Below are 21,689 nucleotides of genomic sequence, written 5' to 3'. Positions count from 1 at the left end.
TTCTATATATATATATACACACATAAAATGCAGCAAAGCACAGGATGCTCATGCTATAGAGTCGCATACCAAAGAGGTTGATCTAGGTTTGAATCCCGGGGATGGCTGGTTGATTAAAAATTACACGGTTACGAAGTTGAGCATTGATATAATCACAAATTCGTTACGAATTGTCTGTTCAACTTATTCGTTTTCGTTGGCTCAACAGCACGGAGTCAACAGCACATCTTCAATAAGTGCTAGTCTTTTCCAGCTTTTTGATCACAGTAACAATAGATGCAAACTATCTAAAATCAGGTCTGCCTTTTCTTCTAGTGTTTTTTGGTCTGGTATTGAATTATTTTTGGTATGCTTTGGTATGAAAAGGCCTTCATGCATTGGTATGAAAAGGCCTTCATGCATTGGAATAAAATAGCCTGAATATTTTATTCTTTGTAGTTTCATGAAATAGATGATACCTGGTTCCTTAAATGAGCAGTATATCTCTAAACTGGATCATCTAACCTTTTGTTTGTATACTACTGGATACACTTCTCAAGACTTTTCTCTCAAAGGTACTCAACATATTCTCATCGGTACTAGTCATAATACATGTCACTTGCAAATGTTAAAACTATCCAATGCCTGTGATAAAATGACATTCAGCTTAAATTTCAGAATATAGAAAAAAATTGTGGATAAGCAAATGGATATATATGAAAAAAGATTTTTTAAAATAGAATCGTGAATAAGAGTTGTTTGAGTTAAAAGCTCATATTAAGTTAATTGTAATAGGATGAATGAAATAAACCTACATTTGCCTAACTTTATTGCGTGACATTTTTGTTTACTGTAAAAATATTTAGATTTCGAAATAAAACTAACGAAAGGAAATAAATTATTAATACAAATTTTAATTTTCTAAACAGCTTTGGTGATCCAGCTCGGAAGACCCAGAAAACGATATTTTTTTAAAAAAATGTTTAAATCAATGCAGAGCTGTATTTGATATTTGACTCTTAAATGTAACTGTATAGAAATCCGCACACTTACATAATTTTTATTTAACTTTTGATGTGAATGGGAGTTAATAAAAAAAACATTTATCTTGTACCGCTATCTGCCACATTCATCTTCAGTTTTGTAACAGTTACCAGAATGGCCCCCTCATCCTACTCAATATGATGGGTGGTTACGTATGAAGAATAGAGGCGAAGGGCATCTTAAACGTTTTGAGCTTTAAAGAGCTTTTGAGCCATATCCTGTTTATAAAAAAAAGAACTGCGAAACACTGGGTGTCAACCTGATGGTTATCGTTACATATTGTAAATTGACTTATAAATTTTTCTAGACAATTGAATACACCTTTATGAACATAATTAAAGCTTGTAAGAAGGCGCAGGTTTCGTAGAGCTGAAGGTGGGACCAGATTAAGTTGATCGAAATCAAAATATTTTCTTCGTTTAATTGATTAGAGTTGTTATTAAATGAAAGTAGTTTTTTATTTTCTTGATTGTTAATTTTTCTAATGCATTAATTCCTTAGTTTAAAATTTGATTCGATCCATTTTAACTAATTTTATAAGAAAGACAAAGACTTCCTATAGCTGAATTTGAATAAAATGTGTTTTTTTTCTTTCATAGTAAAAACTTAATTTTTATGTAAAATAAGCCTCAAGGTATTTTTTAATTCACTTTAACAGCTACTCGAAGCACATATTTTATGTATATACGGTGTTTCGCAATGAACGCCCTTAACGTGTATTAAGTTTTATTAATTTTTTATCAATTTCTGATAAGCAATCTAAAAGACAAAGACTCTAAAAATGCAGATTAAGGGAGGTTATTAATGAACTCCTTGAATGATAATAAATAATGTAGCAATAGTAAAGAAATATATCTAAGTGAAATTTTCGAGTCCGAAACTACACTATAATAGTTGAGGCGGGCAAACGTAAAAAGGGTTAAAAATGTTTTGGGCCATAAGAAAACTTTAAATCAGATTAATATAAATGTATAAGAAATATACGATTTTTCCTAATTTAGTGCTATTAGGCTCGTTAATTCTAAACCTTTTTCTTTAAAAAATCTAATCTTATATTTTCTATTCTATATTTCAATCTAAAAAAAAATAGAATCTAATATTTTCTATTTTGAAACGCAGATTTTTTTAGGAAAAAAAAAACATCATGATTTTTTTAAAGTCATGTTAAGCTAAAAATATTATTGCATTTTATTGTGTATTTAATTAAACCTTAAAATTAGCACCACTATAACATTTCGTGATCTGCTTTAATGATGTTATCTTAGAACTCATTCACAAAAATAATTGCACATTTAAAAGCATATTAAAGATGTATGTTCCTCAATGTAGTGAAAACCACATAAATTTTGAAATTTAGGTAAAAATGGAAATATTTCATAAAATTAACCTAGTATTGTATTATTTAGGTAAAAATGACAAAATTCTTTTCTTTGTCTCATCAAGCAATTTGAAAATAGAACATTTGGCATCACTTCAAGATTCTGGAATGCTTTTGTATATTTAAAGAATTCAAACATAAAGAATAGTTAGTTGTTTAGTTAAGTAGTTGCGCTTCTCAAATCTCTACGAGTTTCAAATAAAAAAATGCATTCTTATTATTTTTAGTAATGCTATGCTTCGTTTATGCGTAATACTATAACTTCAAATATTATTTTAACAAAAATTGGTTTTTAGAAAAATGTATAAAATGAACTGACTTAATATGAAAACAGAAAACTGACAGTGATGGATATTTTTAATTAATTTACAAAAAGTTTTTCTCAAATTCTACTTACTACTTTAACTACAGATTTTTTACCCTTTATATTTTAATCTTAATTTCTCTTTGAATGAGGATTTGTACATTTGATGGAATGTAAACAAAGAATAATTATAAAAATAGGTGAAGTTCGAGAATTCAAGTTTGCTAAGCAGGTTTGAGTTCGATTGAAAATAAATAAATAAATGCAATTACAGAAAAATGGAATCACTTGATATTTAAAGGAAAACCTTAAAATTAGAAAAAAAACGATAAAAATTTCGATTTTGAGATATTGATTTTTTTTTTAAAAAAATAGATGTTATACGATTTGTATATTATTTTGAAATATAATCATTTTTTGCTTAGATATAAAGGTTTTTATTAGGCAGCGCTCCTTTGTTTACGTTCCAAAAGCTTAAGTCGGTAGTTAGAAGCAGCCGATTTTTAGTTTCGTTTCGAGCTAAAAGTTAAATAATCTTTAAATAATTCATTTGAGAAGATTTTTTTATGCAGTTAAATTTGGCAACACAGCTACTTAGCTGATAGATTGATTATTAAAGGTGGTGATTTAGATAAATAAATTTCTCATTACTGAATTTTTTTGTTAAGAATTAATAAGCAGTTTTAAGTAAAAACAGACATTGATGTCTACGATTCTAAGGGGTTTACATATAAAACAAGAGTCTTACTGAATTTTAAATTTGTTTCAATAATTTGTTAAATTGCTTGAATTTAATCAATTTATTAAACTTTTGTAACTTTCTGGCAATATTATTGATACATTAATATTCTAATTCTATGAATGATAAAATTATAAGCAAATATTTCATTGTATAAAAATATTTTAAATCTATGGAATTATGGGTAACAATATATTATTTATCGAGTCTAAAAGTGTCAATTACAAGTTTCTTTTACATTAAAAAACGATTTTTCTTAAATATTTTATGTATTCTAAATTAGTACATACACTTTAAATAATACAAAACAGGTGTTATGAATGAAATAAATAAATAATCGTAATTTAAAGAATGATTCCTTCCAGATTTTACATGGTTTGTAAAGAACACATGCATGGCATGATAGCTGATATTTTATTGTGAACTTAAGTAACATTAATTTGATTTAAGCAATTGAATGTTGAAATCCATAACCTCCATTACTAAGTTACATCGTTCAGATTTCAAATTCAGCCATTCCGGCGTCGTCTTTAAATGGTCATAGTGTTTACAAACAAATTCCATAGCTCGTTTTTTGAGCGTTCCATCATACAAATCAGCGTACACCAACACACGGAGGACATTGTTTACATTCACGTCAGTGCGAAGAAAATCAACACAAATGTCTTTCAATCCTGGCAGTTGATATCTATCGGCCGCGGACAAGAGTTCACAAGTTGATGAATTGGATAATTCAGTTATTTGGCCACTGTATATATATTCCAGCATGGCTTTTAGGGTTTGGGGTTCCATATCCTTGATTATGACTTCGTTTTCTGCACTTTCTTTCATGGGGTTTTGAAACATTGCCTGAAATACAGGAGATCTTCCAGCCAAGATAGCTTTGTGGACATGATACGTCTCTAAGCCACATCGTAACACTGTGTCTGTAATGATACCATCCATTAATATATTCCTCAAGTCTCTACACAAATCACTGAATGGTTTAACACGAGAATCTTGCATAAATAGATTAGCTTCCAAGTCTACAGATGCATTAATCGAACTATTTTCTTCAACGGAATAAAATGTTATTTCACCACCAACGTAAAGATAACTCTTGTTGCTCCTCAGGTATTCCAACATGGACAGGTCCAGCTTTTTCGTGGCGCATTCGATTCTTGTCTCGATGCTGTGGTTCTCTTCGAATAAATGATGGAACTGTTTACTGCAGATTGTCATCTCGAACATAGGGAAGACGTTTACAGCAAAATATATGTTCCCTAAAGCGAACAGTTTTCCTTTCAGTCCAAAACCACTGAGTTTTACCTGTATGGAGACATCTAAAAAATTTTCTTGCAAAAGAAATGGAGCTGTATAGTTGTCGTCTCTTGTTAGGACAATATCTAATCCCCAGCGAGCATGCTCAATCGTTTCTAAAGGATGATGTATGCAAACTCCAGAAGTCACGTGATTTGGTACACCTTCTTTAAAAATAAGGTGTTTAAGTTTTTTCAACACTTCCATGATCAAGTAACGAGTTCAAATGAATTAAAATGAAATTACCTCAGAAAGTTTCAGTTAATAAAAAAACCGCCGTACTTCAACACAACGGAGTTATAACAAAGAAAAGAGATAAGATTATACAATAACAAAAGATAAAATATGTATCATGTTTTGATATTTCCTAAACAACTGGTTTTCTTTTTTATTATTTTTTTCCTTTTCAAACCTTCCATTCCATTTGCCATTTTATGACGTAATGACGGTAATTGCTCCGAGGTCGGAAATATACTTTTCTACAATGACGCATAAAACGGTGATGCCAACGGATTTTGTATCGATGAAAATGAAAGATGATATTTCGTACTTTCAACTTTTTTTCTTTTCTTAACTCATTGCTCATTGATATTGTGTTAGCAAATAATTTGTTTATTAAAGTTAAAAGCGTTTTTAACTCAATGAATGTCAAAACTGTTTAATATAATTTCACTTAATGTGCAGTTCGCAAGAAAAAGCAAACAATTTCCTTGAATAACTCTTGATATAATGATCAGATTTTCACTCACTTGGACTCAATGGTTCGAGGGGGTTTACCTTAATTATGCTAATTAGTTAAGTCAGACGATATTTTAAGTTATGAAATCAGACACAAAAACGTACTTTCTCCTGACATACCTTTTTTTTCTGCAGATTAGGATTACTGGGCCCCAAAAATAAAGTAGGTAGACACAATCTGCCAAATATGGTCCTAATAGTTCGGTCAAGAGAATGGTCGAAAGTTTGAAATCCTCAATGTTATTGTTTCGCCATATCTCAAGAATTTTTAAAGCAATTAAAAAAACTTTTGCACGCAATTATTAAATACGTGTAAACAAAAATAATTCAAGCAAAAAGTAATTTTTAATAATTATTTATCAGTTTTTTATAATTATAGTCGAAAGATTTTTGAATTGTAAGGTATACAAATTTTTTGCATTTTTTGAAGAAGGTAACTTTATGTGGTAAAATGCAAAATCTGAACAAAATTGATCAAAAATTTTCTGAGAAATCAAATTTTAAAAAGTCTGATATTTAAAACCCAAGTGAAAAAACAAATTGAAACTAATTGAAAAAAAGAAAAATGCTTATTATTTTCCAGTCAAATTATCATTTACGTATTGTATAGCTTTCATCCGAGAATTTTTAATTTGTCATAACACATTTAAATTCAAAACAGATTAGTGTATTGTTATCATTTGTAAATTTTTTCTTTTTTATTCAAGCTTATATTTATCAAATTCAATTTATGCGTGAAAGCAAGTCGTATTCATTATAATTTCAGAGTTTTTTTTTGTAATGAACAACATATTTTCAGAATAATTTCTGCAAAAGAAATACTTTTCATATTGTATTTTAGCTAAAAGTTAAGAGTTACTGAAAGTGATCAGAATAAATCTTTATACAAATAAATGAAATATAGAAAAAAAAATAATTTTATTATGTTACATTTTCAATCACCTCTGAACGTAAAAATAAAAAAAAAATTTATAGAAAAATAAGATTTACTACTTTTAAATCTGAAAAAAAAACTATTAATCTTTCCCGCATAATTTATACGAAACTTAATGATACAGGATACCTATAGTTTGCTTCATAAATGACCTTGATTAACAAGGTTGCATAATTTAAACGTGTTACTATCAAATAAGCTAAGCTGTACTTTAAGTTTCTTCCATTAACATTTCTTGATGAGATTTGGTACAAATAAAACCCTTTTGGATTATTTAATTTATTTTAAGTCTTTATTGATATCGTATGTCACAAAAAAAATAAATAAATAGTGAACAAGGAAAAACTCTAATTCCTTATAAGGTATGCACACTATTATATTTCTATTCTTTTTTATAATCGCTTTCTGGGGAATAGCTGGTGGCAGCTTACCACCTTTAAGTAAAAGCGTCCATTATTTGTACGATTATATAGCATCCAAGAAATGTTTCTTTAAGTCATATCCTGTTCTTGTTACTCCACTATTTCAGAACATAAATTTTACACCAGGAAGATGTTCATAATTTTAATTTTTAGTTAAAAAAATGTTTATTTTTTATTTCGGGCATTTTTATTTATACTTAATTCATTAAAAAAAATTGCTATAACGAAAAAAATCTTGGCTACCCGTGCCCTTTCTTCTCCTCAAGCACCACAATGTAATCAATTAAAACATGCTTCTTTCATTTTGCAGTATCTATAAATATGTGGAATGCGGCGAGATACTTTTGCAGTTGAAATACGAATAAACTCTTAACTTAAGTATAAAAAAGAGAAATTATCAGTATTATTTTGAAAATAACATATTTATACTGTTACTAACATAAATCATTAAAAAAAAAGTTGTAAAAAATTTGGGAAAAATTTATAATTAGTTATAAACATTTTCCCCCACTGTCTTAATGTTCAAGAAAATATAAAGTAGAGTACAAGTAATTCAGTGCAGCTAGCGCATAAAACAGCCTCATATAAAGCTAAGAAGCGATTATAAAGTTATATCCGCAACGGTTTGTTTTATAAAATTATTTTTTAATCCGCTTTTCATGTATTTTAGATACAAACTACACCACTGTAAAAACTTACAGTAAAAAGTACCGGTACTCGGGGTGCCGGTACTTTTTACCGTAAAATCCATTTTTACCGAAACATGTTACGGATTAAAAATCTGATAAACCGTAATTTTTACAGTAATAATTACTACAAATTCATTGAATCACCAATAATTAATTTTAATAAATTAATAATTTATTATTATATATTACTGTAAATTATTATATATTAAATTAAATAAATTTATTAATTTAATAAATATTACTGTAAAAATTACGGTATAATATTTTATGGTAAAAATAGGTTTTATGGTTGATGCACCCAAGGTACCAGTACTTTTGCTCAGAATTTCTTTCAGTGTACCCGAAAAAATTTATTTCCACCAAAAATTGCAGCTGTTCATATGAGTATTGTTATGAATTACAATTGACCTTAAAGTACAATGGAAGTTCGTCTTAAACATCCCACACCATATTAAACATTTTCCAAGAAAACGCCCCCATCTTTCCAAAATGCGATAATTTAATTACATTCTTGTTCATAACAGAACTCAGATTTTTCTTCCCTAAATTGTTAATGACAAGAATGCTTAAAGGCCCCGTTTAACATTTAATGGCCACCTGGTATGTAATTAAGATATCTTAAAGACGGGCTTCTGGAAAACAAGGCGAAATGTCAGCGTTACGCGCGACTTGCATAGAAATGATGCCGGTAACCCGTTAAATGGGAAGGACAACAGAATATGTCTTCAACCATGCTTTATTATCTTCCTGGTTTCCGAAATGTCCCTTCTGTCGTAAATAAGCGGCTGTGTTGTTATACAACTTAATGTTCGTGTTTTGATATTCCAGTAATTCCAGTTGTTTCATTTTCATGCGACAATTTATAGTGAAAGCTTTGTTGTTGCAGTTAAGATATGAGTCTGGTGGAAGTTTTGTGTGACATTAAACCAGGTTGAGTTGTTTGGGGAAATATATGTATTTTTTTAAAAATTAAATTTAACCTTCGATCTGTCTCAATTTATTGATTAAATTTTGCGCATATATATGTGATTAAATGTGTCGTTATAATTTATTACTTTGCTTCGATTATTTTTGCATGATGCATGAATTTTATGTTTTTTACTTTTGGAAATTTAAATTTTTGCTTTTTGATGTTAAGATTTTCTCGAGTTTTGCGTTTTGACTTTCATCTATTTGGTAAAAGCATCCAATTCGTAGCATAAAAACGCGTAACTAGATGTATGCATCTTAGGGAGAAAAAAAATGGAGGTTCTTTTAAAAAAAGGCATCTAATAGGATGCCTGCAAGTGACGTAGTGTAGGTATCTCAATCTCGATTGGTTGTTGAAAAACAGCATTTGCTTTCGTTAGCAACTGTTCTTTCCATTTTATTTCGAGTAAGGCCAGCCCGACAAGTATCAATTTTCTTAAGTGATACATTCTATATTCTTTCACAATATATTTCGTGTTTAACACAAAGACAGGAAAGAAGCCACGTAGAGCATAAACAAACTAATTATGCACTGAAGTTGCCAGGTGCACAAAACAAAAATATATCATGGTTACACTAAAATATAAGTAATAAATCTAAGTAAATTAAAACGCGTAGATGAGAAAGAATTATATTTCAATAGATTCGATATGTGATACTGCATTGTATTTCATTAACTTCGCGTTAATTTACATTCTTACATTCGTCATTTACATTCTTCTTACATTTAGGTGAAGGAATTTTTTCAACTTTAACACGCCTTCTTTCTTATAAACGTTCATCTATTGTTGAGGTCATGGTTCACGTGTCTGTGTATCAGTGATCGTCTTCTTTTCGAGTTGCAAGTACTCAACTACTTTTTTTCCTCTCCTTTTCCTATATTGCGATAGATATTTTTCAATAAAATAATTCTCACTCGAAAAATAAATCAAAATAAAAAGTAAACTACTTTTTAAACAATATTGAATTAAGAACTTTATCAAAAGAATAATAGGGGAAAATGGTTAATCGACGGCACGTTATTGTTGCTTAGATCAGTGATCACCAACCTCCGGTCGGGGACCGGTACCGGTCCGTGGATCAAATGACACCGAGCAGCCCAAGGAATATTAAATTATTTCCATTTTATTTACTGTGGTGTATTTCTCTCGGATTTGTAAGATTTTCAATGGACAAGAGGTTAACCGGGAGCTGAGTGACATCATCTAAAGCTGCAAGAATACTGCATATTTAATTTTTTTTTTTAAGTCATGTTTAAATACAATAAAATTAAAATTATTATATCAAGACAATCTGAAATATAAACAATCAATACCCTCCTCGGAAAGATCTCGGTAAAATTATAAAACGTTGACCGCTCTACGGCGATAAAAAGGCTATTTTTAGAGATGGTATAGTGAAAAAAGCGTTAGAAGCTTAGGGATAAGTTTTGAACTTGTGCAACAAAATATTTCAATATACTAACTCGTTGCTATTAATTTCGTTGTACCATTGTCACCTATTTGTAAAAAACGGTACCACACCACATAGGGATTTAGGTTATACATACTTTTCAATGTTAAAATGAACAGATAATTAATAAATTAAAAAAAATCTGTTTATCAAATGAAAAAGAATATATCCAAAATGTGCACTGTAATTATAAATTGTTTGATTCATAATTTTTGACTATGAAATAATTACATACTCTAATAATCTCTAATAATCTCGAATATATTTCACGAAGTTAATGATCGACAAATTTAATACTTTTCTCATTATTTACTTTAATAAAATTTTTTTTAATTACTAAGTTAGGAATAGATAACTTCATGTTACATATGTATTACAACTTCTATCCCATTATAATTTTCGATAAGCACAACAAAATGGTATTGCAATAATGGCAGGTCATTGAGCAGACTTGTTGCGCATGCTTGAATAAAATATGAATATCACAGAAAGAATTGCAAGAATAATCATGTGACAAATTTTCGTCAATCAGAAAACTTTACTTTAAAAATTGCTAAATAAGGATTATTATTAAAAAATTTTTATGATACCAATGCGGAGCTTTATAAGAAACAGATATGCAAAACTTTAGAATATCGAGCAGAACAATAATATAGGTTAAAGAGTAAAGCATAATAGATACATATAATAATACATATAAAGATATTTGTGGAGAATGTCTGTGAGGCTTAATAGCTACCGTGCATAACAAAAACTTCGGTTGTGGAGCCAAAACCATATAGTAGCTCTAACGATTCGGAACAAGTACTTATGCTTGAGTTTTAAATTTTTTGTTTTCGGCTTTTTTTGCGCATTCTTCGTATTTCTTGGAAAGAGGTAGCATTGACTTTGGCGGTTAAATGGTTTTTTATGCCGCCTTTGATTTTTATCTTTGAAAGTGGGGCTTCTGTAAGGTTCGATATCACAGTCTAGTTTTGGAAAGAAGTGGTAAAAAGAGCATTACACCCCGCGAACAGATTGTTTTGATTTTCTTATTACTTTGCCGCAAGGAATCCTTATAAAAGAAATGACTTTCTCGGACTGTTGCATCTCTAAAAGGAAAATGATAGCGCTTTATTTTACTTGTTATAACATCTGCTTTATGCTATAAAAAATAAATTTTTTTAAAAAAAAAAGTAAATAAAAAATTTGTTTTTGTTGCACTAAATGTGCCTAGTAATCGTACCCAAACCCATTGTTTAAAGAGAATAAAATCATAAATTCTGGAAAGAAAAGTGTAATTGATGGTGGGGAAAAAACCAGTTTGATTTAAAAACAGATATTGGTTATGGATTTGTAAAAATTTAAATTGCATATTTTCAATTTTTTATTTAAAATTGTGTAGATTAAATTGCATATTTTTTGTATATAAGTAGGAGCTTAAATTATTTTTTAAATATAAAAAAAACATTTTAAATTTAATCACCATTTACTTCATTATTGAATTTGTTTAACAATCCTATTTAAATTTTTCATGAAATTTACCAGTTAAAGAACTTAATTTCATATTAAAAAATCTATAAATGCTTCAAATGTTTTTATCTGTTGTGTTGTTAGTAAAAGCCACTGCCCTACACTGTGAAATATTTAGGATCAAATTACGGTATAAAGTACCGGAACTTTGTGTGCGTCATCTATAAAATCCATTTTTACCATGAAATATTACACCGAAATTTTCATAACAATATTTATTTATTTTGATATATTTATTTGTTTTGGTGATTTTCGAAAAATTATTACTGCAATTATTACCGTTCATCAGATATTTTGTTCCGTAACACGTTCCAGAAAAAATGGATTATACAGATGGATTATAAATTTAAATGAGAAAAAAATATGGTCAAAACTATCAAAACATGGTAAAACTGACCGTGTTTCTGGGTCTACGGGAATACCAGTAAGCTCGGTAATTCTTACCGCAGCGCTTTGGTAACGTTTTTGGTAAAACTAACAGTAAAATATGGTTTTTTAATGTGTAATAAAGTCTGATAAAAGAGGTAACATTTGATAATTTCGTTAATTAATACCACGATAGCATAAAGCCTGGAATAAAACCATGCATACGATTAAATTTGCTTGTATTTGCATTTTTACTAAATGTGTGACAGTAAGAATTATAATTTTGAAAAACAGACTTTCCTGTAAAATCACCAAATGAATGGTTGTTTCAATACTACATATTTTAAATCCATTAGCCAGAATCATATTTTTTTAATAGAAATGTTATTACCATTCAGCTCAGCTCGTTAATTTTACTAAAATTCTTTTCTTCGTGCAAAAAGTACCTGCACCCTGACTGCTGGTACTTTTTACCGTAATTTGATTCGGTATTATTTACAGTGTAAGCTTTCTCATACTTTATGTTTCCTGTGTAATATTCTTTTTTTAATTGCAATAAAGGCAGAGAAAATCAAAAATAAGTTGGGTGTTGTATAAGAAAATATTGCTTAGTATTTTCTATGGTTAAATCTTAGAAACCTCATTTTTTTCCGAATGCGATAATCTGTGTCTGAAACATCTGCTCTATCACAAAAATGCCACCTTCGATTAGATATTTGGTATAAGAAGATAAACACCACATGACCGATCCGATTTAGTTTTTTTCTTTCTTTCTCAAGGAACATCCATTCATCTTGCTTTCCCACTAAGTCCATAACTTTTTTTGTTTTGTTTCTGCAGAGGTGTCAAGTAGGTACAGATGCCGACCTTAATTACAGCATTGAGAACGTTGTGGTTCTAAGCGCAGTTATCTTTCAATTAATAGTTAATTATGTAAGAAAATGTTTAAAAAATGCAATTATTTTTTAACGATTGTATTTTTTTGTCATTTCTTTCTGAGGTATGACCTGAATTGATATTCTCTTTAATCTAAGTTACTATCTTATAATGAGGTATAATGGCATCATCGTAATTTTAAATGTTATGTGATATGAATCTAATTTTCTTATATGAATCTCATTAAATATAATAAAGTGTATAAATTTCAGTTACAGAAAGGAATTTGGTAAAAAAAATATATATTTGATATAATCTAGAAAATAATTATTATTTCGGAAAGATGAACTCAGACATCCAAGGAAATATTATAGGATTCAATTAAATAACAAATTTGCCATACCATTCCGTTCAGTTATGCCATTAAACAATTATATAATACTCGTATATGAATGTATTTTCATTAACATTTTATGATTTTTATTATTATTGTGTAATCGTGATGTTTTTAAGAAGAGCAATTATTTGACTTCATAAAAGTGGCAAATTTAAATTCACCAACAAATAAGACAAATTTTGTAAGGAAAAATTTTGACTTTTGGTGAAATGACTCTAAGGAGAAAATGTTCCAAAATGTTTTTTTAAGCTATATTCAATTACTAAGTTCAGAACTAAATGGATGATTAAAACCAAAATCTATAAAATAAAAAATTGATGGTTTAGTAAGGACTTGAGGTACATAAGAATTCGACTTAATGTTAATTTGAGTTTAGTTTTATTTTATTTATTTCTTAAATTTAATTTTATTAGCACTTTTATTACTTTCTTCTAATCGTTTAAAATTTTGTTTTGCAACCATAGTTTTGTATAACAATTGTATTAGGCAAGTTGGTCTCAAATACTTGACCCAGGAGTTCCCTTGTCTTCTAGATTAAGTTCAAAATTACAGAGCTACGGAGTTGAATATTGGTATCCGTTAACTCGAAATTGGCAAGATTGTACAACGACGGTCATAAAATACATTTTGGAATGCCGTGGTGGCTCAAGGGATAGAGCACTCGCTACCCAATGAGGTGATCCGGGTTCAAATCCCAGCGATGGCTGGTCGATATGAATTCCGAAAATGGTATGCACTAACCACATTACAGTATGGGTTAAAGTCTCCTTGCCATCAGGTTAACCATGGAAGGTTTTCGTAGTTTTCCTCTCCATGTAACTCAAATGCTGGTTAGTTCCATCAAAAAGTCCTCTACGAAGGCTATAGTTTGGCTACGAAGGCCAATGCTTGATCCAGGAGTTACCTTGATTTCTGGGTTGGGTTAAAAATTAAAGTACTGAATTGGACATGAAAAGTCGTTAACGCAGAATTGCTCCGGCTATTTAACGCCGTTTATAAAATATAAAATGAAACAAAATACACTATGGAAAATGATCCATTTTTTACTTCGTTTCGTTCAATATTCAGATGACTGGATTTATTAATATTTAATTTAATTAAATTTAAATATTTTATTGAATTTCGGAACAATTATTAATTTTTTTGGAAAAGAGCGTTTTATGAAAGACTTGGAAGATAAATCAATATATTAATCAATATGTTTTTAAAACTTTTTTTTATAAGATTAAAAGAAAATATTATTAATTAAAAGAATAAATATCATTAATGCGTTTTTTCACCCAAATCTTTCATTTGTATTTAAATATTTAAGTCGCTCTCGTTATTTGACATTTCGAAATATTTCTCCATAATAACCTCACTATAAGCTGAATCATTCTTGTAATATAATTGTTTAAACAAAAATATAACGTTTAAAACAAAATATGTCATTAGTGTCCGTGCAATATGCTTTTAAAAACGTATGTGATAAAACATATTTCTCATAAATTACATCGTTGGTTATCGTGTAATATTACATGAAAAGTAAAATAACTCTGATGCAAAGATAAGAATTCAGAAAAATACTTCTTCCAAACATTGAGGTTAATTACAAAAGTAGAAACAAAACTACAGCGATAAAGATAATTAAACTATTTTACTTAATATCCCTCTATAACATTCGCGTAGGCTTAATTTTGAAATTCTTTTCCCTTTTAACATGTTTATCAGTGTCGCGCTCGCTTGTTTAAATTATTGGAGTAGGTGGAGTTTAGTTGTCTCCCGCTGAATTCTTATGAAGGATACCAATCATTTATCATTAGAGAATGCACGGAAATAATTGTTGAATACAACTGGTAACGAAAAAACGTATTTATCTACAATTACCCCATGGGATGTTTTGTTATTATGTAAATTAGAAATAATACCTATTTGGATCCATTGTTTTTATTAATTGTCTGTCCGTGACCTTAGATGATATATATTCATTTTTCCCAGATTCGGATGATCGTGATAATGTTTTCCTTCTAATTATATTTGTTCGAGTAAGTCATGATACTTATTATGAAATCTAATCGTGTAATGCGATTATGCTTTTGATAATTTTTGGTTTAAGCAACTACTGGTGTGAAAGTTACTAATAAAATATGATGAGATTATGGCATTATTAAAATGTATAAGACGTACAAAAATAATAAATTGTTTATATCGCTACATAATTGCATATATTTTATAGTATTCGAATATTTATTTTTAAGCGCATGTGCCGACTCATGAAAATTATTTAATGCATTTAAAATTAAGACATTTCCAGGGGATACTATATTATTAAAATATAAAAAATTTTAGTAAATCACAACATCAGAAATTTAGACAACTACTTTACACCAAGTGCACTAGTGAAGCTGCTCTTGAATTCAAATGCTTAATTTCACAAAAAACCAAGAATAGTTTCAGGTGCAGTGAAGCACCCAAAACATACTTTTACAGCACTTGGTGCAAAGTAACCAAATTTTTATTATTCAGTAACACTAAAATTTATAATTACAGTGAGATATGATACACATAAGAGTGGATAAAGCTATTTTTACGGTGCAGCATTATTTGCGATGAGTATAATATTACTTAAAATAAAATTAGTTTGTTAATTAAGCATATATACAGCAGGGAAAGAATATTAGTATGAATTCGAACTAGGTTTAATAAAACCGATGCGGATAAAAATTAATTATTTAAATTATTTAATACAATTGACAGAGTTTTGTAAATCTTCTAATGAGAATAGAATTAGCTTTATTATGCATTATTTTATTCATATCTAAAAACATACATGCCTTTTATAATAGTTTAGTTTGAATGTTCACCATCGCGCGAATCAAAAACTAACTTCCTCCATCTCGTGCTAAATTATAAGCAATCTACCGCTATCGTCTGACGGTTTCTTAACGTACACCAAAATTGGTTAAATAATTTATGAATGGAGTAACAGCATTTATCGCTGATTTAGGCTCTCTCATTTATCGAAGTTATTACTTAACTACTTCTTTTAAAGTTTGTATGAACGCTCAATTCAGTATTTACTTGAAGTAACCCATAATATTTTAAAACCAAATTCGGACACCGCATTTTTTACAGTGTACCAACCGAAATCATTCTACTAAATTGATTCTGAAATCGGTAATTTTATGTATCTCCCTTTACGCAATAATTATAAATCCTTTATTTAGTTAAAAGTTAAGTTCCCCCCCCCCTAATATTGTAACGATCTATCTGAAAGAAAGTTTTACTAAAGGATAGTTTCAAGTTAAACAAATAAGATCTTTGAAGTTTAAGGAAATTAAGAATTTTTCTTTTTTTTAATAAATAGGGGTTTTCATTTTTTTAACTTTAGTTTTTGACAGAATATTTAAATCTATTTGACTTCCATAATAATAATAATTTGCTTTTAAATGCGAGTTATGTTTATATAGTTAGTTATGTTATGTATTTTTTAAAAAAAAGATATTGTTAATTTAAGATTTTTCAGTACTTCTTAGATTTTCATTATAATTTTTTTTTAGTATTAATTCATATTCTTAGAATTTCAGATATTAATTTTGTCCTTAATGTTTAGCATAATGAAATAAATAGCTCCGTAAATAATGTTATATTAATGAAAGTATAAGAACATTGCAGTTATGAAGTGTTAAAATAAATGTTTTAACAAAATAAATCATAAAAAATATTTCTTTTTTTTCCCACGTGGGTTGGAAAGCTGCTCATTGCTGAGTTATTTTTCTCAAGGTAATTTCCGCACTGTAAAAAATTATGGAGTATCGTTGACATCATTTTTGTAATAGAGGTAAACTAGTTACATTAAGTACAGAACTGTAATGATCTTAATTATTTAAGTATAGAACTGTAATTGATTTTTTAACGAAATATTTCAACAATGAAACCAAAAATGATACTAATGCGCAGGAAAACATGAGTTGTTCGTAAACAAATAAACAAAAAGTAAATTAATTAAACTATAACAGCTAAAAAGTAAATAAAATTTGTTAGCTACATGACCCTAAAGAACTTTAGTTTAACTCCTCACCAAATATTTCGTCATCTATACAACATAACTTTTTTCACTGCTCTGTGTTGCCTTTCAGAACTTGCCTTTTCTGAAAAATGAGACTCGTGTTGGCCGATCAATACCACAAACAAGAACCGATTGATCTTTTGATCGCCCTACGTAATTTTTCAAATGAATATGATTTTCAAAACGTTAAAAGTGTTTTTTTAGAAAAAGCTTTTATTAATTCAAATTATTTCTAGTTTTTTTTAAAAAAAATCATACACTTTTAAAAATGCAAGCATTTCTTTATTCTAGATGTTAGATTCAATGGAATGTTTAGCTCTAGCAAGGGTCTTAAAATGATTCAAATAAAAATGAAAAGATTCTGTGGTAAAAAATTAAAAAATTTTACTTTCTTTTCGTTTCAGTTCAACTAAAGTTGACAGAACAAGTACAGCTTTCCAGTGATTCACAAGGTCAAGAGTGAGTACTATTTCATTGTTAGAAACCCTAGGTATCTTAAGTTTGAGTAAAACTAGACTTAATAAGTCTAACGTTTTAAAAGAATTACGACTTACGAATAGACGGTGAAAAATTCTGGATCAAATTGCGGTATAAAGTAATGGCATTTCGGGTGCATCATTTGTTAAATCCATTTTGCTGTAAAATCCCTTTTGTACTGTAAAATATTATACAGTAGTTTTACAAATGTGATTCAGTGGTTTTATTGTATATATTGCAGTAAAAATTACAGTATATAAAATTTTTGTTTCACTATATGTTCCAGTAAAATGAACTCTGAGTACGTTTTACTGTAACTTGATCCGGAATTTTTTTTGCAGTGTAGCAAACGATGATTTGCTAATATTATAAATTTTAGAGAAAAGAAACGAATCAAAAATTTTCTTATAGTTAGAACACATTAAGTGAATCAACTAAGTAAACTTAGGCTGCGAATTCTCAAAATTATTAGAATGCCTCCTTTTTTCTTGCCTTTGATATCAATACTAAATGCTTATCTATTTTTTTTCGTTTCAGTATCTATTTTAAGCAGAAATATTGTTAAATATACATTTTATGAAATCATAAAGTTAAATTTTTATATTTCAAGAGCTTAATCAGTTAATAATTAACTCAACTTTTGTTCTCCCAACGAGACGAACCGGGTTCAAATCCCAGCTATGGCTGGTAGATACAAATTCCTGACCAGCTCGCACTCTAACCACCCGTTGTCATTCTCACCAGTTTTCTCTAAACTTAAAATAAAGGAATAAATATAATAAAAGCATTTGTTAAGCAGATTTATATCATTAGATAAATACATTAGCAGGTAATATTTCGTGATTTGCATAAAAAATTTAGTTGTCAATTTTAAATTGCATTACTTAAAGAAAAGTTATCAGTGAAAACTTAAAAAAAATATTTCACGTATCTATTCCCCGAAGTACTGATAAGTTTTTACGATGTCGTTAAAACAAGTTTCGGAAAATAAATCTCCACAGGAAGTGGCTCTTGATAAACGATGCACTTTTTTACACTTCAAATTTATCTTTAAAATAACATGCGACTTTTGAAGTGTTACTAATTTCTCCCAGGGCACCCTTGTAATATTGTTATTTTTAGCTTTTTCTATGCTACTACTAAAAACAATTTCAAAATACTTCTTTTTAAAAATTAAATATAAATAAATATTCAATTTAATTAATGATTACACGGTATTTTTATTTAACGTGAATTTTTTTGGGGGAAACAAAGTTAAGTTTTGTATGAAAAATGTGAAAAGGCGGAAAATCAAATCTGGAAATAAAACGTCTTTCAAAGTTTTTATTTTTATTCACTTATTTTTTTTATTTTGTTAATTAATCTTACTTAAGTTCTTATCATTACTGTTTCTCTATAATATTATTAATTTTGTTTCATTTGAAATTAGAGCTTCCACTTATCCGGAAAAGTTAAAGTGGTTCTAAGAATGTTTCATTTTTACCTTTCTTTTAAGGACTTAAGTTATTATCAGTAGCTATCACTTTTTTCTTCTTAATTGTAATGTGTCTATTTGAGAAATTTCGTTTGATTTAATGCATGTTATAATTGATAATAAGTAATGGTAGTCATGCATAGTTTACTTCACCTTAATAAAGGGTTGTAATGAAATATTCTCACAATTAAATTTTTTTAATCTGTTCCGTACATATAACATACTTATTAAGTCTTTAAAAAGAGAAATTAATTACATTGAAAAAGTTAGTATATCATTTTACAACAAGGCTATTCACTGCAACAATGCTAACTTCAATATCAAATTTCAACAAGAACTTATGGACGCGACAGGCAAATATAATTCAGTCACTTCTTTATTTCTATCGAACGCTGTCTTTAGTACCAGAATTTTCAAGCACTAAAGACCTCAGCAAAACACGAACAAGCTGTCAACAACATCTATTTACAACTGCATATATTTGATGTGACAATTTAGATATTAATTTAATATCATACGATGGATCGGCTGGCGTCGAGATGTGGCGTCGATTAGAAATAGAAAATTAAAAAGAGAATTTCCACATTATTAAAAAATATTTTTTGAAAAAAATAGCTCCTAATATTAGATTTATAAATTTATTTTATTCTCTGTTCATAATAAAACTGATACTGATAATATTTATTATCAGTGATAATACTGATAATAAATATATTTTGTGTTATTTTTTTTTACTTCCGTTTTTAGCCTTTTACTTGAACGATCAACCCTACGTTCCTAATGCTCAGTTATGACCGCTCTTAATGCATGTGTATTCTTAGAATCCTCACCAAATATAAGAATTAAGTAATGGAAATATCGAAACATGTTTTATTTCCAGATAAAACTAAACATCTCCAAGTTTCATCAGGCAATATCTTAATCGTTTTGATGTTTTTAATCCGTTCTTTCTCACCTTTGATTCTACAGATTTCGATTAAGTTTTAATTTTTTGAGCATTTGATTCTTTTTTTAAAATTTACGAGTGTGCATATTTTTCTGCTTTGTTTTTTTCACGTGTTCTTAAAATATATATTAGGGGCAATGACCACGAAACACCCTGTATATTTAATGTGTGACTGATTTTAAGATTTATTATTATTCAAGAATATATAATCTAGAACTTGTAAAAAATATGAATTTCTCTATACCATGCAATATGAATATCATTATTGCTTAGATTCCATCAATATGATGCATCATTGCATCATATTGCATGAATTTCATACATTCCATCACAAAAGGAACAAATCATTTTCATTACACACCTTAACTATATTCACCATTTTTTTTCTAGAACAAATGGTAAGTTTCAAAGCATTGTTGGCTCTCACCATGCTAAAGATAAAAATGCTACCGCAGCTCAAAAATCCAAAGGACGAATAGAGGCCTCAATTGTACCTATCATAAATACGAATTCTACCAGTCATAAAAACGGCCACGCATCATCTGGACAAGTAAAAGCGGAAGTAAGAATATTAATGCCAGAGCTGACAAAATCCCGAGATCCACATGCAGATGGTTTAATCCGGGCCTCCTCTATCGTAATGGATTATGATGAAGATACGAGAAAATATCTCACGTCTAGAGGTCAGTATCTTCTTGAACTTATAAGGAAACAAAAAAGAATAAGAGAATTCATATTTTCTAAGCAAACAACCATTTATCAACAGGGAGGTATATGATTATTGATCATACTGAATTATAAATATAGGGCGAGAATTACCTTTTTCTTTAGTAGTTCCCCAATTAAATACGGTAACCAAAAAAATCATTAAATTTTAAAACCAGAAGTAAAGAACAACATAAATAAAGTACAGAAATGGACAAGTTAAACAAAAGATCTGGTTGATCCATTTTGTCTACTTCTTTACTTAATTTGTGTTTTATTTACGTTGTTTATTGCTTTAAACAAGAATTTATTTAAACTTTTCGGAATGGGGTCCCATAATAATGCGAAAATTTTTGGGAATCCCATAAGCATTGCTCAAATCTGACAAACGAGAGAAACTGCCAGTTTCTTTACTTTTACTGTAATATACTATTGCAGTTTTACGGCTTTAATTTTTAATTTTAAAACATGTAATTATATATTAACATATTTTTTTAAATTTAAAACATCAAACATATAGAATTATTCGAAAATTTTAATTTGAATAGCAAACTTAAAAATATAATACAATAAAAAAAATGCATAGTATCATTTCGTTTTTTCTCTGTCTGTATATCCTTATCTTTATCTATTTTCAGACACATTCTATAAAAATATTTGGTAATTTTAAAATTAATTTTATACATTAAAGAAATATCAAAAATATTAAAATTTTGTGATGCCTGTTGCAGCTCAATCGCTATCGGGAGCCATGGCTTAAGAAACTTTGCTTTAAATTACGTAGCACACGTATGTTCAATTTACTTTTGGGTATTAAAATAGCAACTCCTTGTGAATGATTTCTCTGGGTGATGACACACGTAAGCATTGGTCGAAACTCATTTTATATCTATCTATCTATCTATCTATCTATCTATCTATCTATCTATCTATATATATAT

The 21,689-nt window shown here is 28.6% G+C and overlaps 1 protein-coding gene across 1 annotated transcript in view; it reads left to right on the top strand.

The window, feature by feature from the left end:
* Positions 1-21,689, top strand: part of LOC107451400 (uncharacterized) — an 82,456-nt gene that overhangs the window by 27,803 nt on the left and 32,964 nt on the right. Inside the window, exons 2-3 of the mRNA XM_016067475.3 lie at positions 17,551-17,605; positions 20,434-20,726. Of these exons, the coding sequence (XP_015922961.1) occupies positions 17,551-17,605; positions 20,434-20,726 (348 nt within the window). The remainder of the gene's footprint in view (positions 1-17,550; positions 17,606-20,433; positions 20,727-21,689) is intronic.

The sequence above is a fragment of the Parasteatoda tepidariorum genome, chromosome 1 (genome assembly GCF_043381705.1).
Source record: "Parasteatoda tepidariorum isolate YZ-2023 chromosome 1, CAS_Ptep_4.0, whole genome shotgun sequence".
NCBI lineage: Eukaryota > Metazoa > Arthropoda > Arachnida > Araneae > Theridiidae > Parasteatoda > Parasteatoda tepidariorum.
This window is presented reverse-complemented; position numbering and strand designations above follow the sequence as displayed.